The sequence below is a fragment of the Pseudoliparis swirei genome, chromosome 20 (assembly GCF_029220125.1).
Source record: "Pseudoliparis swirei isolate HS2019 ecotype Mariana Trench chromosome 20, NWPU_hadal_v1, whole genome shotgun sequence".
In the NCBI taxonomy this organism is placed as follows: domain Eukaryota; kingdom Metazoa; phylum Chordata; class Actinopteri; order Perciformes; family Liparidae; genus Pseudoliparis; species Pseudoliparis swirei.
Window position 1 is genome coordinate 3,732,024 of NC_079407.1, and position 13,132 is coordinate 3,745,155.

The following is a 13,132-nucleotide window of genomic DNA, read 5'->3' on the forward strand; positions in this document are numbered from 1 at the left end:
TAGGACCAACTATGTGAAAACTAAACCATAGTCCCTGAAGCTTTAGTTGGACGAAGGAACACGTTAGTATAATAAGGAGCGAAAGAATTGATAAATAGAAGTGTTTGCATTCTCATTGTGAGCATGTTATATCAGTATAAATACAATAGTTTAATATTTCATAACCTCAGCGATATGCGTTATAAGGTTATGTGATGGCGGCTCCTTCGGGACACACCGAGGCTTGAAGAGGCCCGGGTTAATTCACTCCCAGGAAGTCGTCATGACAACATTGATAAGCTGCTGAAACGTGTGTGGTCCAGGGGTCACCAGTGTGTTAGGGAAAAGGTGGGGGCACCAACCCATTGAGGGTGCTAAGTGGGCGGGGCTTCAGCAGGTAAAATATTTACATTTTCATGCTGATTAACCGATAAGAAGCTTTGGTTTAGTAATCTCGTGTTAAATGAGCATTTTCTCTTTAGAATTACTGGCCGATACGTTTCCATGACAACTAAAGCAGTGTCACGGCACTTGAACACAGGAAGTAACGTAAGAAAATTATTTTATGAAACATTACGCCGATTAACCAAGAAATATATATATTTTAATCGTAACATGTTTGTGCACATTAGTCAATTTAATCCACTGATGCCATTACAAGTATTAATATTTTAATACTAGCTGGTGGAGTATTTTCATTTAACCTGTCCACATTTATTGTACTTGTTCCATCCTGTTGCTCTCTTGTAAATCCAATTAAAGGGTTTTTCCTTTTCCTGAAGCGACGGTTCAAGGACGCAGTAAATTGAACAGACTGTACATCCCTCAGTCGAAAATGGGATTTCTATTTGTCGAGACGAATACATTTAACTGCAAGTTGCAGCGATCTTAAACCTGAGGTAACATTTCATGCGTCTGACCCGCTGTGAAGCTGCGGTTCTTTACTCATGTACGCGTGGACACAGTGACACTCGGCCCCTTTTTCCTGATAAGAGTTTATATTACATAACAGACAATGAAATCAGAAAAATTTCAAATATGCACCGAAACAGGAAATACACAATTTGCATTTCAGTTTATGTCATCGCTTCAACATATTAAGAGATAGCAGTTACATTTGTCATCGAGTTGTATATACACGGGTCCATTAGGATGCGCTTGTGTCCTTAAAATGCTCCCCAGCTTCTCGCGTTGGGCTCCTCTTGTCTGCGGCTCGGCCTCAAGTGATGGCTCTGAAAGCCCTCTTCTCCTGGTACTTCACCTTGAGCCTCCTCTTGAACCTAAGTGGTGGAAGGAGGGGTGGGAGCAGTTTAAATAAACAAACCAATACGCTCCGGATGAATCTGTAAGTCACGGCGGGGCCTGGGAGGAGGCGTTATGTAAGCGGCGGGAGGCAGCGGTCCTTACTTGGCTCGGTCTCTGGGTTCGATCATGTTCCTCTTCTGCAGACTCTTGAAGCGGTCCTTGAGGACGCTGCCCTCTGGCTGCGGTACGAGGGACGACAAAATCCACGTGAGACATTTTGACACCCGGAGCCCAATTATAAAATCTCAATAAAGACACAAAGGCTGAAAGTATTAGTCTGGGACATAATGGCGGGAGATGGTCATTTCCCACATGAAATTTGAATGACCCATGTGGGGAAAATTGGGTCGCTGCAGTATTACAGACGAGGATAAAGGCTTATAGAATAAGACAATACGGGGTGCTGAAGATAAAAATAAAATGACCAAAAACTCATTACAGCTAAAGACCAGCGGGTCCTCGCGGGCAGAGGTCAGAGGTCACCGTGGATAAACAAACGAGTGAAGTACCTTGAGTTGTCGCAGGGAGCCAGCCAGCTCGTCACTCAACTGAACCTCCATGTCCTGAGGCTCGAACCTGCAGATGAAGAACCGCACCGTGACAACCGGTTCCACAGGGAACACAAGACAGATTTTCGCCCACAAAATTGCATCATTTTGGAGACTAAACTTTTGACATTTAAAAATCAGGGAGAAAACAATACTTTGATTATTTTCAGGTTTCAGATCAGAGTAATCAAACCACGCAGTAAATTCAGCCGCATACGATGCCCTCTAGTGGCGTTTAAGGAGATCACAGCTGTTGGGTTCATGTGGCACGAAGAGAAAATAATTCCACATAGCACAAAAGGCCAGTTTGACTTTCTATAAACGAGTAAAAAACGCAAGTTAGACCGACTGACGGGGAACTTAAGCTCGTCAACCTGCATTTTTTGGCTTCCGATGTCTACATTTAGGTTATTTAGTGTTCAAGAGCTCAAAGAAATAACTGATCATACGCATTACTAGTGAGGCTTCGTGTTATCAAAAAAAGATGCGACAGGTGAAGATCAGAGGGCTTATTAATGTGAAATCACTGTCATCACTTTTTTTAAGGTTGCGTGTAAAAGCCATGCAACTTGGCATCTGAAAGAAAAGTGGCATTTAGGAGGCAGGGAATGTTTTAAAGTACGCTGCCCTCGTAGAAACATACGTCAGGATCAGACTGGGCGCGATGGATTTTGACTATTTGTCTAATAATCCGTCTCTTGCGAGTTGCTCAACTTCATGCAAGCACAACACTTAAATCCAAAAGTGCTCATTTAACACACGGAGCAAGGGGGTGAGCGGTGTGTACTTGAGTTTGCCGAGACGTCTGGGTTGGGCTTTCTGGGCCTCCTGGTTGCGCTTGCGCTGTATCTGTTTGATCTTGGTGTCCTCCTCCTGCTGCTTGATGGAGGTCTTGATGGAGCGCAGCTGGAAGAGCTGCTGCTGATTGTCAGACTTTATTCTCTGGGCTTGTCGGCGTTGCGCCTGCGATGGAAAGGGGGAGAAAAAAGCTGAGGCGGACTTCTCGATGGCGTGAGGAGCAACAACGATATGGCAACTTTGGATTACTTTCAAACTCGCATACTTTTAACTTCTTGCTTTTAACGATGCATCTGGAACTTTGACCCCCCCCCCCCTCCCCCTCTGGTCTCAGACAGTTACAAGTTAAAGTCTTTAAAAAAAAGTGTGAATTGTTGCTGCACCTTGAGTATCTCCGCCCTCTTCTTCCTCCTCTGTCTCTCGGTCTTCTTTACTGCCACCACTATGCCACCAACTGACACATCCTCCTCTTCCTCATTAGCGTTGTCTTCATCCTCCTCTTCCACGAGGCCTTCCACCTGCTCCATCATGATTGTCTCCTGCAGCACAACCAAATAAACGTTAGATCAAATCAAAGATCTGAAATTCCACATAGGAACCGATGATGGACGAGCGAGAAGAGTCTTCTGCACCTCTGTTGCGAAGTTTTCCTTCTTGACCGCCAGTCGTTTTTCTAGTTTGTCTGCCTCCTTTTGTTTCTTGACCTCCACATCGTGGGCCACCTGCAGCAAGGCCTGTGTTCACGGAGCGAGGGAGGAGAGTTATTACAACAAGATAAAACAATCTTTTGATCATTTAAAAAACTCATTGGACCACTGTAGAGTTGCGACTCACCTGATGGGAGAAGAAGTCTGGGTTGTAGGATCCTCCTGCGGAGATCACCTCCACCGCAGGAAGGACGGACGGCTTCTCATTCAACCTGTCTGGGCGCTTTGGACAAAACAGGGATGCAGCCATGTTACTCAAAATAAAACAAAATTAATTAAAAAACATGCATCAAAAATAAGTTGGTGTTGACGGGAGTTTTCTTTTTAACTCAGGGGGGGGGGAAAGCGCTCTCACCTTGACACGCATCTTTCCCGTCTGCTCGAGGAACCAGGGGTCAGCTGTACTTGTGGCTACAAGTATAAAGAGAAAATAGTTTGAAATATGAACATTTAACTGAACTAAAGACAGATCATCAAGTCACTTCAAATGCATGTAGCTGCAATTAAAAAGAATGATAAGAGAAACTTTGGTAACACATTTCTCCATCTCATCTCCCAAAATAGGCAAGCACCCACCAATTCAGAAGATCCATCAGCCTCCAACTCCCGCTTGAAAGAGATGCTCATAAATGTGCACGAGGCAATATGTTCTTATGAATACAATTATTGTTTTATAATATTGATAATTTATGATTCACGTTTTCACATTTGAATTTTCAACTCTTTACATCTTAGTGTGCATCCTCAGATCCCAGATGACTGTTTACACAACGGTCACCAGAGCTCCATGTTTGTCTTCCCATTCCCATGATGGAAATACTCATAGCGCAAGGATGTGATCATCACTGGACACACACATAGAACACACGCACACACATAGAACACGCACACAACTCACACTCTTGTCTCCATATGTCGTAGTAATCTCTTTCTGGGTTGTTGTTGGGCTCTAGCTCGGCCTTCTTGGCCGTGTCATCGAGCTTCGGTCTGACCAGCAGCCGTTTCTGCCTCCGCGTCACCACGCCTTTTGCCGTCAGTTTCTCGGCCTTCTGGGCGATACGACGGAGTTTCTTGGCATTCGGTCGCTGGTAGGCCAGCACACTAGAAGAGGGAGGCAGAAGACGCGAGAGATTATGACACCGATAACACGGTGGAGAGGAGACGTGAAACAACGCCTCGACGCTGCCGACTTTAGGATGGTTTATATCCTCAGATCCCAGGACACAGTTTACACAACAGTCTCCTGAGCTCCTTTGTGTTGACTTCACATTCCCATGAAGGAAATACTGGGAGCGCAAGGATGAGATCATCACGGGACAGGGAATAAACATAAAAACAGATGAAAGGATTAAAAAATTCTATCCATCAACAAAATGAAAACCACAGATGAACCTGGGCAACACACCACAGGTCAGTGTCACTGCAGCTTACAAAATAAACAAATAAAACATGCAAAATATCCTCCTAGGAGGACATTGTGCTCGGGTTCTTTGAAAAATAAAGAAACATAAAACACAGACGGCTTGCATATTTACTCTTTAGGTGGCGGAACTTTAGAGTCGAGCTGCAGGATCAGATCTATCCTCAGAGGACGAGCCGTTTTCCTTCTCCCCGTTTTCTCCTCGACGGGTTCCACCGCTTCAAAAGGGAAATACAGTTTCCAAAATAATGAGTATCAGACTAGTTTACAGCAACATGAACCAACACGGTGATTTATTTATTTTGTGTAAATGTATATTTACCTGCCAGTTGCGGTGTCTTTGGTCGTACATCCAAAAAGAATAAACTCTCATCTGACTTCTCAGAAAGCAGACCACTGAAATACATTTTTAAAAATCAAATTATAGAATTTGACAAAAAACAAATTGTTTTCATGTCAAAGTAATTGTTGTTTTACTCCCAACAAGAATTTCCCTATTTGAGTAATTCATGTAAAACATAACTGACGCAAGACTATTTAGGACACAGCTTCAGCACTAGAACTTTGCGACAATAAATACACTTTTTGGTACAAGTCGTAAAAACAATGGCTGTTAAACTACAGGCAACGTGTTAAAGACCCGTATGTTGGGGGTGACCACGCCGTATAACGAGCCAAAGACAGAAAACATCCACAAAATGTCAGTTACATCATGATAGCACTTAAAATAAGGACGTTTATTTTTTGAAGTTTCACGTGCAGTGTTCAGGTATCACCCCTTTAGTCACAATATATCTAGTTAGCTAACTGCGAGCTAACGGCTCACCCCGTGGTCCTCTCCTGGTGTCTGATGTCCTGTAAAAACTCATCTACGTCGTTAATGTCGCTGTATTTGTTCCAGCTCTTCTTCTTGTTCTTGTTCAGACGTTTTTTCCGGTGAACAGCCGAACCCGCGACGCCTTGAGAGGACTTTAATTTTAGGAAACCAGGCTGTGAAGCCACCACGCGTTTCAACCTCCTGTTCGGCGCCATGTTGGAAGGACTCGTGGAAGAGAAACACGGTTCTTCTTCTTTTGTGCTTGTACGCGCCGCAGGGATGCACACAGCGCCGCCCGCAGGACTGACAGCGCAACTGCTGCATAAACTGTCCATGTAAATAAAAGTTTTAGTTAAACTTGTTGTTCATTTTCTTCATTATGTCATAATTAATAAGGTCATGATCCTATTTTTATTTACAACTAAGTATTAACCACGTATTGCGTGATACTCAGAACGAAGAGTATTAGTTTACAATTATGATTGTCTATATTCATTATATAATGTATATAATACAAATTCTCGATATAGTATTAAAAGTCTGAAACACCGAATATCCCTCACTCTGTATTGTCCCTCGGACACTAATTGGGCTATGTTGTTTTTTTCTTTCCAGAAAAAAAATAATTCAACAAAAATAAAAAATATATTTTAATAACCTAAATCAAAAGAGAAGTCAATAAGTAAAAAAAACTTTAAAAAACACGACAGTCTGAGTGTCACCATGCAATTGTTTATCATGTTGCTGCATGTATGTTATATGTTTGTCCCAAGTGCATCATGGGAAACGTGTCTCCTGTTGCTCTCCTATGTTCTTTTTCCTTTTTTTTCGTCCCTTCGTTTTATAGCGAGAACGCTTAAGAGACTCAAGAACACGTTCTCCTTTTTTGAGCCGCAATCTGTCACTAAGTTTCCAAAGGTAAGTATCTGCCTTTCAATAAAACTCCGATCTATCATTTAATGTCGCGTCGGTTGTCGGATGGACGTGTTCTTTCGTTTATTTTTGGCGAAAAATAAAAACGCAGAGCAGCGCGAGCTATTATCTGCCTGCTCAGGGAGTCGGGGACCTAAAAAGCACTTGTGATCTGGACGAATTTGACTCGGAAATGCGCCTAAACTGAGGGGTCATCTGACAAAATATTGTTCATCAATGGATCCCCTGACATGTCTAGTGTCGTCTACAAAAAGTATATTCCACTTTTACTGCGTGGTTTTTACACTCTTCCGTCGTTTTTATCATCACCCTCTTCGTTTGCCACAGCGATTTTTTTCTTCCTTCCCGTTTGCATTCTTCTCGGCAGTAGCCAGCCATCATCTTTCGGTCGCGCTCGTTTCCGTACAGCGGGCAGCCAGCGCGGGCGGGGTCGCCTGCTTTTCCTTCGAAATAGCTCATTCTGAATAAAAAATCAAGGCTCGCGCGCCACCGGGGAGCGCGCTGTCAAGAAACAAGCAAACCCGCGGTGGTTGCGCAAGGGGCGGGGTTTAGTAGGCCATCATCATGCTGTGATTGGCCGAACGAGTTGCAGCATCCCGCCTCTCTGGCTTGTTTACAGCGTGTGATTGGTTAACGGGATAAAGAGCTCCGCTGTGATTCGACGTCGTCCCTGTCCTTGGACAGTCATTACATAAGCTTACTTGGGTATAATTTGAAGGGGAAAAAAACAAGCCTCCTGATCTATGCTTTTTTTTGTAGCCCACTCTAATTGAATAATGGCGTTTGCCATTTTTACACAAAGTTTTATATTAATAAAACTAAAACTTAAAAAGTACATTTTTCTCCTTCCCACCTTGAACCCTTGAGCTGTTCTGATTCACTCGTGCCCGCTTAAAGCTGCATCATTACCCCACGACCTAAGCCCACTTCTGTCATGTCTCCAGGTGATCTTCAGCAGCAATGGCCCGTACCAAGCAGACCGCCCGTAAATCCACTGGAGGCAAAGCCCCCCGTAAGCAGCTGGCCACAAAGGCTGCTCGCAAAAGCGCCCCGTCCACTGGCGGCGTCAAGAAGCCCCATCGTTATAGGTGAGAGGTCATGTAGTTATTCTGTTTGTGATGGAGAGATTAACAACACAAAGGACGCTACACCTTTATTCCACTCTGTCGTATATGTGGATATATAACTCACTCACCTGACAGGTGGACTCGGTAGTTTCCCTGCAGCCCCGAAGAAGCCTTGTGGGACGCACTTAAGCTCATACTTTTATTTACGGCCTTTTACTCGACAAACAAACTTCATCACGAAACAGTGTAGACCATATTTATTGTTTATTGTGTATTTAGCCTGTTATGTGGAAAAAACATCCAAGTGGAGCTGATATTCTATCCTGTGGTTTCTCTCAGACTCAGACAAGGTGAAGATGAAAATAGTGGAAGAGTAATATTTTTAATCCCAGAAGGAAAACATGTGTCGTGTGCAAAAAAAGCGGGTCGATTGAGCTGCTCCCGTCTCAAAATGTGAACTGTATTTACATTTTTTTGGGCCATTCCCTCTCCAGGCCCGGTACCGTGGCTCTGCGTGAGATCCGTCGTTATCAGAAGTCCACCGAGCTGCTGATCCGCAAGCTGCCCTTCCAGCGCCTGGTGAGAGAAATCGCCCAGGACTTCAAGACCGATCTGCGTTTCCAGAGCGCCGCCATTGGGGCTCTGCAGGTCAGCACGGCAACCAACTCTCCACGACTCAGATTCCTTACTTGAATATAATCTCGTTCGTCATCGATCGTTTCTCCCCCACTGACCACGTGTGCGTTCTGTTTCCCCCTCTGCAGGAGGCCAGCGAGGCCTACCTGGTGGGTCTGTTTGAGGACACCAACTTGTGCGCCATCCACGCCAAGCGCGTCACCATCATGCCCAAAGACATCCAGCTGGCCCGTCGTATCCGCGGCGAGCGCGCTTAAAACCGTCTTCTGATGTCACACGCTCGTCCTTCGTCGTCCCCGTCGCCACTCTTTACACCCCTATCCTCCCTCTATACTTAGTAGTTTGGTTTGAGGTCCTATATATATATATATATATATATCGTATGATTGTAATAACCGTAAAATGTGTGATCATGTCTCCTTTGGTGCTACTAGTAGCTTAGAGATATCTTTGTGTATGTTTGACCTTTTGAATCAGTTACAGTCACTTTTCGCTCACAGGTGCACTTGATGTCTCCATAAGATGCATAAGGTGAGAATAGTGTGTAATTTAAGATGAACATAGGAAACTGCATTCAGGTTCAGACATTTTCATCTTTAGATGGACATTTACATTGATATATAATGGGTCTTTTGATTTAGATTTTAAATATAGATTCGTTGTAAAGTAGTGACTTATCATCTCTTCTTTTTTTTTTACAATAATGGTGTATTTCTACTGTTAGTGTTAAATGTATGAAAATACAAGTTAGATTCTGCTTGTCAATTAAAAAAACGTCATTGTGCTATGATGACACTGCATTTTTGGCAGAATCAGCGGCGTATATGTAGCAGACCTATGGTGATCATATTTTTGATTTTCAGCCCTGTAATTATGTCCAGGTAATGTTTTGACTTTTTGTTCCTCTCTCAGGTTGATATGATGACCTATTATTTTATTTTTTTCTACTGTGTTTTGGATTTATGTTTTCAGTCATTTTTAAAAGCAAAAATATTTGTACTCAAAATTCACAAACAAACATAATAAACAGATTCTTGTGGTTACATAAGTCGTATGAGTGAAATGATTTACATTTAAAATGTTAATAGTTGCGCTGAAAAAATTATGAATAAAAAACATACCGGCACCTACTTTGATAATTTACTCAAGCAAGCAGGTTATCAAAAAGAATAGTTATATTTATAATGCATCATTCCAACAACAAATATTGCCTTTTCAACAACAACAAAAGCTATTTTATAGATAGTTACTTTATTAATCCTGCAAGGGGACATTGTTTCACTACAGCAGCATTTATCCATACAAGTAAAGGAATATTAAATATAGAAAGTGCAATATATACAAAGAAATATTTTTTTATCCAGGTCATACTTTTAATATTATGCAGATTATACTGTAAATTAAATCTAAAAAAACTCAACTTTTTCTGTAGATAACAAATCACAAAAAAACATTAAAAGTTATAGAAACAAATTCACAAAAAGAAGAATCTTCAAAAACATTGCTTATTTGTTTTCTTTATTTCTTAAAGAAGAGAAAATAAATGAACTTCTAATAAGGCTTTGAATGTTAAACAATACAACGCTTTGGAAAAACTTTTAACGAACTGTAAATAATTAAGACTAACTTTAAAACCAAATGTCAAACTTTCGGTTTGAACCTGAACGCTCAAACTCCTGAAAGTAGAAAAAGACTAAACACCAAAAAGAAGAAAAACAGCAGACCGTCTGTTTATATTAATACATACATACAACATCCGACTGGTTCGCTTAATGTTAATAAAACGAAATTACAACGAGAATCTATCAAAAACAGCTCAAAGTGACCGCAGATATTATTGTTGTGAACGCTGTTGCATTGTGGGACAGATGATTGCCGCGGCGGCCATTTTCCCGCTGGACGCTGCTTCCCATTGTGGATACGAAGAAGAAAATAGAGACAAGCGAAACGTTTCCTCACGACTTCTACTCACTTTCCCCCCCAAGGTAAGCCACCCTAAATACGTCACGGGGCTCGGTAACAGACTTTAACATTTAAAGTTGTATTTTTCTTCCGTTTACAGACGCGTTTAACTGTAAAAAGTATATTTTTGTCGTGTGTGCGTCGGGGAGAAAACAAACAAACACGGCGGTCGGATCGACGGTGAAACGCGGTCTTTCTCTGCAGCCGTTGGCATGAGGGGGGAGTTCAGTTTCAAATTATGCGCCTGTTCAGCTCGATGCTACGCAGCCGTTAGGGACCGCTCGGCTTTCCTATCGGCCTCTATTAGTTCCTTGAAATGTCTTCTGTGTCGTTCTCTTATTTCCCGATACGCTGGTACTGCGGTTATTTGTAAAATTGAAGTTGTTTGTGCGCTACTCCTGCGCTCTTCTACCCGGGTCTTTATCCCGTTTGCGCATCAAACCGCCGCCATCATCAGAGCTGGGTGGGCGGACCTAGCAACAGTGGAAGGTGGCTGTAAATCCCGCCCACTTTGACGTTTCTCGACTCTGATTGGCTCAAACGTTGTATTTCTTGAGCTACGTGTTGGTCTCCCGGCCAATGGCATCGTCGTTCGTCCTTGAGTGACGTTTGTCGGGCCGAGCGCGATACGGATTGTCCTGTATGTTTACTTCCCAAAAAAAGTTAACTTAATTCAAGTTGCCCGTTTAAAAACTGTATAGCATAACGCTCAAATTGATTATCAAACCAAAAACATTAAACAATGTTCACATATTTGTATTTCTTTCCGAGTATACAGAGTAAAGAAAGTACAATAAATCTAAAGGAGATGGAAAAGAGAACTCTCTGTGACGGAATGTGCATAATAAAACAACGCAGTTCATCCCCCTCTTGTGAATCTTCTCCAGGTGATCTTCAGCAGCAATGGCTCGTACCAAGCAGACCGCCCGTAAGTCCACTGGAGGCAAAGCCCCCCGTAAGCAGCTGGCCACAAAGGCTGCTCGCAAGAGCGCCCCGTCCACTGGCGGCGTCAAGAAGCCCCATCGCTACAGGTGAGACCGTACCTCACAATTGTTGGGAGAAAATCATATAAACCTGTTTCTAGAAAACAAAAATACATAAAAATGACCAAACCCTGAACTGTAAGCTCACTCATCTGTCCTGCTTTGTATAGTTAAAGCTAAATGTGGTTTGTATGGAAACAAATATATTCTACAACCAACTTCTGTTTTCCCACATGATTACAATTTTTCTTGTTATATTTTTAAGGCCCGGTACCGTGGCTCTGCGTGAGATCCGTCGTTATCAGAAGTCCACCGAGCTGCTGATCCGCAAGCTGCCCTTCCAGCGCCTGGTGAGAGAAATCGCCCAGGACTTCAAGACCGATCTGCGTTTCCAGAGCGCCGCCATCGGGGCTCTGCAGGTCAGCACGGCAACCAACTCTCCACGACTCAATGATTCCTTACTTGAATATAATCACGTTCGTCATTGATCGTTTCTACCCCACTGACCACGTGTGCGTTCTGTTTCCCCCTCTGCAGGAGGCCAGTGAGGCCTACCTGGTGGGTCTGTTTGAGGACACCAACTTGTGCGCCATCCACGCCAAGCGCGTCACCATCATGCCCAAAGACATCCAGCTGGCCCGTCGTATCCGCGGCGAGCGCGCTTAAACGCTCCCTCCTCCTGTTTCTCCTTTTCACCTCTTCCTCCCTATCCTTCACCAGTCTGTCTCTCCGTCCCACTGCCTCTTACCTCCCCCCTCCCCCACCCCCACCCTGTGGTAGTAGTGTGTAGAGGAAAACTGATTATATTATGAATAAAGTGTATAGTTGTGTCTTTCTTAGTGCTCTCTGTAGCAGACTCCTAGGGTACTCTCTTTTTGTGCATGTGCCGACTCTTTGGTGACGAGATCTCCTCAAGCACACGTCTCCCGGTTTGCTCCGTCTGATCCGACTCTGTGGGGGAGAGGACGACGTCTGGAGAGGAGAAGGGAAAAAACATGGACCGGAACCATGCAAATGTGGGAGGGACAGCCGGGAGGAGAGGATGGGTATGTGTCTGCTGGGGGACTTTTGTCTCTCTTTTTCTGCAGCAGGGTGCTAGAAGAACTTCCCGAGGTCCTCTCCTCCTGCTCGCCGCCAGCCGCGTCTCAGAAGCGACGGCGTTGGTCTCGTTTCTGGGCGGCGTCTTCGTCTGCGTGAGCGTTGGTTCTGATCACCACAGCATGTTGTACACGATGCATCGGCATCTTTCGAGTTCTGATTCACGATATCGATCATTGCCGTCATGTTTTTCTTTTTCTTTTCCTTCACTTCAAACTATGTGTAGATGATGTGGAGACGGGGGGATGAATCAGATTAAAACACCCCATTTGAACCGATTCCTTTCCTACTGACTAAAAGCTACTGACTTGTTCTGGCACCACAGTTCGATCCTCTTGTAGATGCTCTTTTCCTAACCGACTGAAGAGTTTAACTTCATCTGTTCTTTTTTGTGGGGTTCAAATTGTTTATGTCGAATTATTTAAAGCCTAATCTCGAGAGCTCGGGTATAGTGTCAGATACTTTTGTAGCACTGGCTCATTTTTAAAAATAATTAACCTTTTTCTAACAAAGGTTCATCTAGGTATTTTTTTATGTTCTTCAAAACCAAAAGCTCTCTAAAGTGTGACAATTACTATTATTTTTTTAAACAAACTGATTAAAATGTGAACATGTAATGTAAATCAGTGTCGCATGGCAAATAATACTGGTGTTTTCTGTATACGTCCCCCCCTTTGCTTCTATTGTTTTCCTCCGGAATCAGTCGATCGTCTGTATACCGTTTCTCAGGTCGTCCTGTCACCCTTTTAATTTAATTTTTTTTCTTTTGCTCAATTTGATTTTCTTTTTTGAAATGTTGAGGATGATGTTTCAATTAAACAATGTTTGTAATTTCCAGATTTGTCATATAAGGTGGTAATAAATGGATGTTACACACAC

The 13,132-nt window shown here is 43.2% G+C and overlaps 3 protein-coding genes across 4 annotated transcripts; 2 read left to right on the forward strand and 1 right to left on the reverse strand.

Annotated features, from left to right (window-relative positions):
• Positions 1-1,037: 1,037 nt before the first annotated feature.
• On the reverse strand, positions 1,038-5,804 carry nop53 (NOP53 ribosome biogenesis factor). The gene is made up of 12 exons (XM_056441819.1): positions 5,584-5,804; positions 5,080-5,153; positions 4,873-4,975; positions 4,236-4,438; positions 3,693-3,748; positions 3,465-3,560; positions 3,263-3,364; positions 3,014-3,169; positions 2,620-2,795; positions 1,794-1,860; positions 1,387-1,463; positions 1,038-1,259 (listed from the first exon to the last, which is right to left on the reverse strand). The coding sequence occupies exons 1-12, from the start codon at positions 5,787-5,789 to the stop codon at positions 1,199-1,201; spliced, it is 1,377 nt and encodes a 458-aa protein (XP_056297794.1). The 5' UTR covers positions 5,790-5,804; the 3' UTR covers positions 1,038-1,198.
• A 572-nt stretch (positions 5,805-6,376) lies between these two features.
• LOC130211161 (histone H3.3A) lies at positions 6,377-9,258 on the forward strand. The gene is made up of 4 exons (XM_056441822.1): positions 6,377-6,492; positions 7,452-7,595; positions 8,069-8,222; positions 8,339-9,258. The coding sequence occupies exons 2-4, from the start codon at positions 7,468-7,470 to the stop codon at positions 8,465-8,467; spliced, it is 411 nt and encodes a 136-aa protein (XP_056297797.1). The 5' UTR covers positions 6,377-6,492; positions 7,452-7,467; the 3' UTR covers positions 8,468-9,258.
• A 695-nt stretch (positions 9,259-9,953) lies between these two features.
• Positions 9,954-13,131, forward strand: LOC130211160 (histone H3.3A). 2 transcript variants are annotated; one of them, XM_056441821.1, is made up of 4 exons: positions 9,954-10,195; positions 11,050-11,203; positions 11,421-11,574; positions 11,693-13,131. In XM_056441821.1, the coding sequence occupies exons 2-4, from the start codon at positions 11,076-11,078 to the stop codon at positions 11,819-11,821; spliced, it is 411 nt and encodes a 136-aa protein (XP_056297796.1). In that variant the 5' UTR covers positions 9,954-10,195; positions 11,050-11,075; the 3' UTR covers positions 11,822-13,131. The 2 variants fall into 2 exon arrangements, with proteins under 2 accessions (XP_056297796.1, XP_056297795.1); XM_056441820.1 differs by having other exon boundaries at positions 9,957-10,195; positions 11,060-11,203.
• The last annotated feature ends 1 nt before the right edge of the window (position 13,132 follows it).

Bases quoted from the DNA above. Each gene is read 5' to 3' on its own strand.
- nop53 (XM_056441819.1), bottom strand. From the start codon at position 5,789: ATGGCGCCGAACAGGAGGTTGAAACGCGTGGTGGCTTCACAGCCTGGT. The intron at 3,749-4,235 runs GTGAGTTGTGTG...TTATACTTGTAG, and splicing joins CGACATATGGAGACAAGAGT to CCACAAGTACAGCTGACCCC. The intron at 3,561-3,692 runs GTGAGAGCGCTT...TTTTGTCCAAAG, and splicing joins CGGGAAAGATGCGTGTCAAG to CGCCCAGACAGGTTGAATGA.
- LOC130211161 (XM_056441822.1), top strand. From the start codon at position 7,468: ATGGCCCGTACCAAGCAGACCGCCCGTAAATCCACTGGAGGCAAAGCC. The intron at 7,596-8,068 runs GTGAGAGGTCAT...TTCCCTCTCCAG, and splicing joins AAGAAGCCCCATCGTTATAG to GCCCGGTACCGTGGCTCTGC. The intron at 8,223-8,338 runs GTCAGCACGGCA...CCCCCTCTGCAG, and splicing joins CCGCCATTGGGGCTCTGCAG to GAGGCCAGCGAGGCCTACCT.
- LOC130211160 (XM_056441821.1), top strand. From the start codon at position 11,076: ATGGCTCGTACCAAGCAGACCGCCCGTAAGTCCACTGGAGGCAAAGCC. The intron at 11,204-11,420 runs GTGAGACCGTAC...TATATTTTTAAG, and splicing joins AAGAAGCCCCATCGCTACAG to GCCCGGTACCGTGGCTCTGC. The intron at 11,575-11,692 runs GTCAGCACGGCA...CCCCCTCTGCAG, and splicing joins CCGCCATCGGGGCTCTGCAG to GAGGCCAGTGAGGCCTACCT.